Below are 8,762 nucleotides of genomic sequence, written 5' to 3' on the forward strand. Positions count from 1 at the left end.
ATTTATATATATATACATATTTATATATGTATATATGTTTATATATATATTTAAATATGTATATATATATGCATATTTATATATATATATATATACATATTTATATATGTATATATGTTTATATATATATATATTTAAATATGTATATATATATACAGATATATATGTTTATATATATATATAAATGTGTATATATATACATATATATATATATGGAGCGTGTCTTCTTGTCTGATGAATACGCAACTGTGAGGTGCGCGAATGGACCGAGCGGCCAGCTGTTGATCACTCACTCAACGAACAGACGGTGCGCGCAAAGCGCGCAAAACATTTTTTTGGGAGCACCGAAGACCCATTTTGACCCAGGAAAAACCCTGAATGTATATATGGGATTAATCATGATTAATCCACAGAAACCTGTGATTAACCTGATTAAAAATTGTAATCGTTTCACAGCCCTAATATTTATATATATATCTATATATCGCAAGTTACGTATGTAACTATGGTTCTATGAATCCTGGATGACCGCCAGAGGCGGTGCTTAGCACTGGATATCTTCCGTCTTGCGCATAGCAGGTCGAGTATTAATAACGACAAAGTCACCCGTGACCTCGGATGACCCGCCCACCGGGTATAAATTCCAGGTGTCATCCCGAGATCAGTTCTACGGAATCTTCTCGCGAACTCACGAGATTCCGAGTGACTAAGAACTCTGGCGGTCATCCAGGATTCATAGAACCATAGTTACATACGTAACTTGCGTTCTATTTCATCCTTCCTGACCGCCAGAGGCGGTGCTTAGCACTGGATGACTTATATCAACAGAGTCACGAGGAATCCCAAGGAAACTACCTCATATGACTCAAGCAGAGGATCTGGACGGAGAACCACCTGCAATGCATGGAGGGTGTTCCCGTTCACTCTGTAGTCTCTGGTGAATGTGCGCAACGATGCCCCTGAGGCTGTTGCATACATATGCACCTATATTCCCTACGGGCATACCTCTCCGGATCGCCCGTGATGTGGGAACGCCGTTGGTAGAACAACACCCTGCTCTGGATGGCAGAGCACGGACGTTCACCACCTATGCACAGGCAATGGCCTCCACTATCTAGTGGAACAGGCACTGTTCTGCAGTGGCATAGCCCTTCTTAGATCCACCCTAACTGACTAGTTATGGTGGTCAAGCTGTGCAGGCTGGACAGGCTGGTTGAGACCCGGGCGTGCCAGCACCTTTGGGGAAGCCACTGCTTTGGGCCGCAGTGTGACACCCGAGCCCTCTGAGTTCCCCTCAGACAAGGCTCATTGACCGACAGGGCGTGTAGCTTGCCTACTTGCTCTGCCGCAGTTATGGCAAGGATGAAAGGTCTTTGCCGACAGCAACCACAGCTCTGCCTCTGCCAAGGGAGGCGAGCATAGGGTGTCCAGTACCCCGGGCAAGTCCCCTGGAGGAGCCCTCGGGGGGGGGGGCTCAGGGGATAGTCACTGAGGCCCTCCTTATGAAGAGGGACACCAGCTTGTGGCTGTTCCGCATCATTGTCGGCTTTAGCATGCTGCCCTGAAATGGCAGCTATGTAGGCCCTCAGGATAGAGGCAGACATGCCCTTAACTAGAAGGGATGACGGAGGCGTGAGTACCGTAGGCACGAGGCACCGTACTGGGTCCCTCCGTCCGCCGGTCGGGAAGCGGCTTCGGTCTGCACATGTCTTGTAGACGGATGGCACTCTGGCGCTTAGAATAGTCCTTTGGACTGATCCTGTTCAGCTGCTTCTGCTCTCCTGCGGCCAAGCCCCTTGTTGGGCACGGCCGGGATTGGGATGGCAGATCCCACCATCTAGCTGTGCTAGGGGGTTAGCACCGTGGCGTCTCACAGCGAAGTCTGTGCAGCCAGGGGAACCAAGTCCTGGCTGGACGCAAGGGGGCCACCAGCAAAATTCGGTGGCCCTGTTGAAGACCCCGAGTAGTTGGCAAGATCAGCGGAAATGTGGGGAACGCCCTGGTTCCGTTCTCCTGGTCGCTACCTCGCCCGACAATTGGTCAGGTGAAGGGTTACCGGAGTAAGAAAAGTCAGAAGGGCACGGGAGCTCCGTAGCAGCTCTGCAGCCCTAGAGGCCCCTGAAGGTTCAAGCCAACACGTGGTTGAGGCGATGTCTCGCCCAACAAGTACATATTCCCTCCCAAGTATGGCAGGAACTGTTTGAGCGCTAGGTGCATGGCCTGTGGCTCCAGACCCAAGTGTCGCGAATAGACTCCTCTGGAAGTCCTGTACCGCCAGACTGCGCCCCACCCTGAGAGGCGGGAGTCTGCTGTGGCGACCTCCCGGTGGGGCGGACCCCTTCCCTGGGGATACCCTCTGATGGGTATGCTCTCACCCTCTACGGGGATAGAGCCGAGGGCACCACTGTGACCCCATCTTGTGCCTGTGGCCCCTGGCGAAGGCTGTTAGGCCCTCCATGCGAAGGGCGCCGCGACAGCAGCCCAAGCATTTGCCCCATAGGCAACGAAAAAAGGGATAAAAGACCACTGCCTGCCCCCTCAGAGAGTACCTACCTGCTTGAGTGACGGGCAGGCCCACTTAGTGGCTGCATCTAGAGCTATACCAACGAAGGTTATGCTCCGAGAATGGCTCAGAAAACTCTTTATGTTCACGAAGGCCCAACCGGGCAGCGTGAGAAAGAGTGTAAGACAGCTGATGCAGCTGTCAATTTACCCGATAGGCAAGAAGAGGATAAGACAGCCATCTGCCCCCTCAGAGAGGGGAAGGCTGCAGAGGATGCTGTCCACCTGTCTGAGTGACGGCCAGGCCCGCTTAGTGGCTGCATCTAGAGCTACACCAATAAAGGTTATGCTCTGAGAATGGCTCAGACAGTTGTTTGTTCACGAAGGCCCAACGCGGCGTGAGAGAGTGCAGGTAATGCACTGTGTGGCCCTAAATGGGTATGGCGCACATAGCCAGATCGTCCAGGATGGCAGTTTCCTCACGCCCTGGTGATTGCAGGGCGGCAGTAATGCCCTTTTGTAGAAACTCCTGGGGAAGTCCACATGGAAGAAGCCTGGGAATAACGGCTTTGGAAAGCATAACAGAGCAACCGTCTGTGAAGCATTCTAGGAGCCTGACAAAAGGCCTCCTTTAAGTCGACAGACATGAGCCGATCTCCTCTGGAGACCACACGAAGGATGTCTGCTGGGCTCAGCCTGAGAAAGTCAAGACGTGGCGCCCCCGAGTCTGCGGGGTGTGGACACGGTCCTGCGAAGACCAGATAACTGCTGCCTGGTCTAACCGGCTTGCACCGTGCGCTGCTGCGCCTGTAGAGCAGGTCCCCCGATTTCACTGGGACAGTAGGGAGGTTGTTCCTACATGCCTCCGACAAGGGTGCCTCGCCGCCAAACAGCTGGTCTGAACCCTGGAGAGCATTAGGCGCCCAGGTTCTCTCGACGTAAGTGCACATGCCTGCAGCGAAGCATCACTGAAGCTGTAGTCAAGTATGACATATGAGGGGGAGTTGCCGTGTAGTAAGCACGGTAAAATGGTCACCTGAGAACCGACTGGGCTCGAGGGCACGGTCATCCGCCTCGGAGTCCCCTTGGGGAAAAACCGATGGATGCGATAGTCAGCTCAATGGATGGCATGGGACGAAGGCCACATTTGGCCATATCCTGCATGGACGCCGGGGTTCGGTGATCTATCGTAAGATGGTAACCTCAGATAGTCTCTGGAGGAGACTGAAAAGGTGGCAGGGCCGGGAATGCCCCTGAAGAATGCACTAGCGTGCGTGGGGTTCCGGCTGCTGTATATCCAGCAGTTCCTGTGCCCTGCGAATGACGAACCCGATGGGGCCGTCGACTGCCCCCTACAAGGGGCTACCACTGGGATGTCCTCCCTTGGGAATGGATCAGCCGTGGGTGGATCTGATGCTTCAGTCCTCCCACCTCTAAGGAAGTTGAGGACACTCGTCGCTCGCGCCGCGCGTCAGGTGACCGACACTTTCGCGCGTTGTTTTGGAGCCTTTTGGAGGCCGCTAAAAATAAAAACACACCTCGGGGCGACAGTGCCCCTTCCCGCGCTTCATCTGGGAAAAAAAGATTTCAATTCTGACCTTCGCTCGCCGAGTTATGATTAATTAAAAAATGCATTAAATGAGTGGCAAATGGCCGAAGCCATTTTCTCGCCACCAGATGGAGCCGGCCGGCCGGGACATTCGTAAAACATGCCACTACAGTGCAAGTGGTGAGCAAATGTCCCGATTTGAGAATCTTCCCTTGGAATTATTCTCTGTTTGGGAGGAAAATGGTCAATTTGCAAGAAAACTACCCAGGATCGGGGCCACATCTCCTGGGTCCACATCAGTCAAAGTGGTCCGAGCCCATGGTCCTTGGCCCCGTATTTTTATTTGCAATATTCACTTTAAAACAAGCTATTGAAGGCTGAAAACAGTTAGCATTTGGCTAAAAAATGCTTGAAATCGAAACCCCAGATGCCTCCATTACTTCCGCTTTAGCATGTGGCTAATTAGCGATTTAAAAAAACCTCCAAAATGCTTGAAAATGAAACGCCAGACAGCCACGGATGCCCTGGTCCTTTATGGGAGCACCATGGTCACAGTACTAAGCAAGTACCCAGGTTTTGGGCACCTTTCCTGGGTACAAAACCAGTGAAATCATCTTAAAATAACCGGGGACATTTGCCACACTCGGCTGCCCATACAAGTGGTGAGCAAATGTCCCGATTTGAGAAACTCAACTTCCCTTGGAATGATGCCTATTTCGGGAGGAAAATGGTCAATTTGCAAGAAAACTACCCAGGATCGCGGCGATTCCTCCTAGGTGCACATCAGTGAAAGTGGTCTGAGTCCATGGTACTTGGCCCCGTATTTTTATTCGCAATATTCACTTTTTAAAAAGCTTTAGAAGGCTTGGCTAATGATTAGCATGTGGTTAATAGCGATTTTTCAACATGCTCCAAAATGCTTGAAATTGAAACCACAGAGTCCCCAGGGTGGCGTGACTAACATACTCAAAGAACTAAGCTCTAGACCCTTCATAAGAGGTACTTTCGGCACTTCCGGTTTAGCATGTAAAACGTCCAAAATGCTTGAAAATGAAACGCCAGACAGCCATGGATGCCCTGGTCCTTTATGGGACCACCATGGTCACATTACTATACAAGTACCCAGGACTTGAAGCACCTTTCCTGGGTACAAAACAGGTAAAATGTCACTAAAAGTACCCAGGACTTGAAGCACCTTTCCTGGGTACAGAACAGGTAAAATGTCACTAAAAGTACCCAGGACTTGAAGCACACTTCCTGGGTACAAAACAGGTAAAATGTCACTAAATGTACCAGGAGAACCATGGTCACATTACTATGCAAGTACCCAGGTTTTGGGCACCTTTTATGGGTACAAAAGAGGTGAAATCCCCTTTAAAGCACCAGGGACATTTGCCATACTCGGCCGGCCCATGCAATGGGTTAGCAAATGTCCCGATTTGAGAATTTTCCCTTAGAATTTATTCTCGGACACGTACAAAACCACTGTATGGGGCCACCGAGTATGGCAAATGTCCCGAATGAAAAATACCCAGGGACATTTGCCATACTCGGCCGGCCCATGCAATGGGTTAGTAAATGTCCCGATTTGAGAATTTTCCCTTGGAATTTATTCTCGGACATTTACAAAACCACTGTATGGGGCCACCGAGTATGGCAAATGTCCTTGGCCAAGCTATAGAAGGCTGAAGAAAGTTAGCATGTGGGCTAATTAGCGATTTTGCTAACATGCTCCAAAATGCTTGAAATTGAAACACCAGATGGTCATGGATGCCCTGAACAACATACTCTAAGCACAAGTCTGTAGACCCTTCAGAAAGCTAACTTCCGTTAGCAGCATGCTAGCCCGCTAAAACCAAGCAATCCTTGAAGAGCATCTCCTGTTGTATACTATATCAAGTTTTTTCAAAAATGACCAAAAAAATATAAAATAAATAAATATATAGTTCAATACAATTCAATAAATGAGTAGAGATCGCCATCTAGTGCTTTTTTAAATGGGTTACACAATGTTTAGCAAATGTCCCAAATGTCACCCAAATGGCACGTCACATGAGCTATGTCTGGAACCACAATGTCATCGTGGTGACTACCGGGCCGTGTCCCCGACATTGCATGGGATTTCTGGGACACAGACCCTATATCCCCTTGCCTGCACTAGGGTGGCGACTTATCTGAGCTAGTTCTGCGGTCAGCAGACCTACTCTATAAGCTAGCCTGCCCGATTGCACTGCTAGGGGAGCCCCTGCGGCTCCTAGCCGGCGCTTGCAACTGGTCGGCTGGCCTGGAGCTGACCTGACCTGTCTGTTGGGGTCCTAGCAGTAGCCAGAGCGAGCGCACTCCGCTACTGCAGCGCAGGTCCTGTGGAGCAGGACAGAGACAGCCCGTCTAGTGAGGGGAGAGCGCAACGCTGCCCTCACTCGTACAGTAGCTGTAGCTGCTGGGGGTCGCAGCAGTAGCACTCCGCTACTGTGGCCCAGGTCCTGTGGAGCAGGACGGAGACAGCCCGTCTAGCGAGGGTAGAGCGCGGACGCTGGCCTCGCTAGTACGGTAGCTGTAGCAGCTAGGGTCGCAGCAGTAGCACTCCGCTACTGTGGCCCAGGTCCTGTGGAGCAGGACAGAGACAGTCCGTCTAGAGCGAGGACACCTCTTCAATACAGTAGCTGTGATTACTGGTGTCCTATCAGTAAACTTAAGCGAGAGCACTCTGTTACTGTGGAAACGGGTTCCGTGGAGACAGTTTAGAAAGCGGTCTAGAGAACAGCCTCTCTTAGAGAGAGGAAGTGAGGACACGCTTGACTAGTCCAGTAGCTGTAATTACAAGCATCCCACGAGTAGCCTGGGCGAAAGCCTGTGCTCTGGGGGAGCAGGTCCTGTGGAAACAGTCGTAGTGAGAGGGCAGGTCTCTTCGAGGACCCTCTCCACTAGTATGACCACTGTACTTACTGGTGCCTCCCAGTAAGCCTGAGCGAGAGCTCTGCGCTACTGTAGACGCTGATCCCGTGAACACGGGTCAGAACCCAGCATGTCTAGTGAGAGCGTGAGGACACACTTCACTCGTCTGGTCTGTCAGCATTAGCGTGGCATCAGTTAGCCTGAGTGGAGACGCTCTGCTAGCTGTAACAGCGGCGATGTCATGGAGGTACATGTGCAGTATGCATCAGTATCGACTCATAGCCTCCTTAGCGTCCCCCCGGTGAGCCTGAGCGGGACGCTCTGCTCCCTGGAAGCCGGTCGCGGTGTAGCAGTGTGGCATCCAGCCGCAACGAGCGGACGCGCTCTCGTTAGCGCTGTAATCGCCCAGCAGTAGCCTGAGCGAGAGCGCTCCGCTACTTGGGCCGAGGTCCTGTGGAACAGGAGGTAGCTGTCGGATTTAGCGTAGGCTCCGTTAGCCTGAGTGGACACACTCTGCTAGCTATGCACGGCGGCAATGCTACCAAAGTCAACACACACGCTATCTCAATCGCTACAGAGAGCCGGTCGCGCCGGTGTAGCAGCACCGAGCGGACGCGCTCTCGTTAGCACACAGTTAGCAGGAACGAGCTCTGCTCCTGTGGGATATGCCGTCATAGGCAACAATTGTATTCGATCTCACCCGATTGAAGCTTCGCGGTGAAGGCGCTCTGGTGAAGACCGAAAAAGACTCGTGCGTTCTCCGGTCCGCCTCGACGGACCGCCGTAGAGAAACGTCCTCCTCCTCCGAGGAGAGCTCGTCGCAGCCTCTGGAGGGCGACGGATCGCAACTCCGACCATTTGGTCACAAGGCTCCCCGCGACGAGCTTCAGTTAAACTTCAGCCTTAGCTGATGCCTGCTTGCGAGAAGATGAAAAAGAACTGATCTCGGGATGACACCGGAACTTATACCCGGTGGGCGGGTCATCCGAGGTCACGGTGACTTTGTTGTTATTAATACTCGACCTGCTATGCGCAAGACGGAAGATATCCAGTGCTAAGCACCGCCTCTGGCGGTCAGGAAGGATGAAATAGAAATATAGGCACTCTGGGTGGGCGGAGCTGGGTGGCCCCTCCTCCCACACAGCGGGCCTCAGGCGGGGAACAAGAGGGCGTGACCTCTATGACATCACAGTGACCAGCCAATCACAGCACACGGCGGCAGCTTTCCCAAAACGCGTAGAGGCAACGCTTCGGTTTCTTCTTCTGGTGTCTAATTGAAGTAGACCGCTGGGACGCTGGCAGATGAACTTGACTCCAGCACGTTTTGGGAAACAGGAAGCAGGAAGTGAATCAGCCAATCAGCTGGAGCTTTACCTGCGTCGGTCCTCCCCTCTTGCTATTGGACGGATGAGCTTTCTACACAACACAGAGACACCAGCATTACACACGACACACGGCACTGCCTGTCTCACTGTCTCACTGTCTCACTGTCTGTCTCACTGTCTCACTGTCTGTCTCACTGTCTCACTGCCTCACTGTCTGTCTCACTGTCTGTCTCACTGTCTCACTGTCTCACTGTCTGTCTCACTGCCTGTCTCACTGTCTGTCTCACTGTCTGTCTCACTGTCTGTCTCACTGTCTGTCTCACTGCCTGTCTCACTGTCTGTCTCACTGCCTGTCTCACTGTCTGTCTCACTGCCTGTCTCACTGTCTCACTGTCTGTCTCACTGTCTGTCTCACTGCCTGTTTCACTGTCTGTCTCACTGTCTCACTGCCTGTCTCACTGTCTCACTGTCTGTCTCACTGTCTCACTGTC

At 51.9% G+C, this 8,762-nt stretch overlaps 1 protein-coding gene across 1 annotated transcript in view; it reads right to left on the bottom strand.

Moving 5' to 3' along the window:
- adgrg6 (adhesion G protein-coupled receptor G6) overlaps positions 1 to 8,762 on the bottom strand; it is a 33,979-nt gene that overhangs the window by 1,530 nt on the left and 23,687 nt on the right. Inside the window, exon 18 of the mRNA XM_056428875.1 lies at positions 8,321 to 8,362. Within this exon, the coding sequence (XP_056284850.1) occupies positions 8,343 to 8,362 (20 nt within the window). The 3' untranslated portion in view covers positions 8,321 to 8,342. The remainder of the gene's footprint in view (positions 1 to 8,320; positions 8,363 to 8,762) is intronic.

This window comes from Pseudoliparis swirei, chromosome 12, assembly GCF_029220125.1.
Source record: "Pseudoliparis swirei isolate HS2019 ecotype Mariana Trench chromosome 12, NWPU_hadal_v1, whole genome shotgun sequence".
Lineage (NCBI taxonomy): Eukaryota > Metazoa > Chordata > Actinopteri > Perciformes > Liparidae > Pseudoliparis > Pseudoliparis swirei.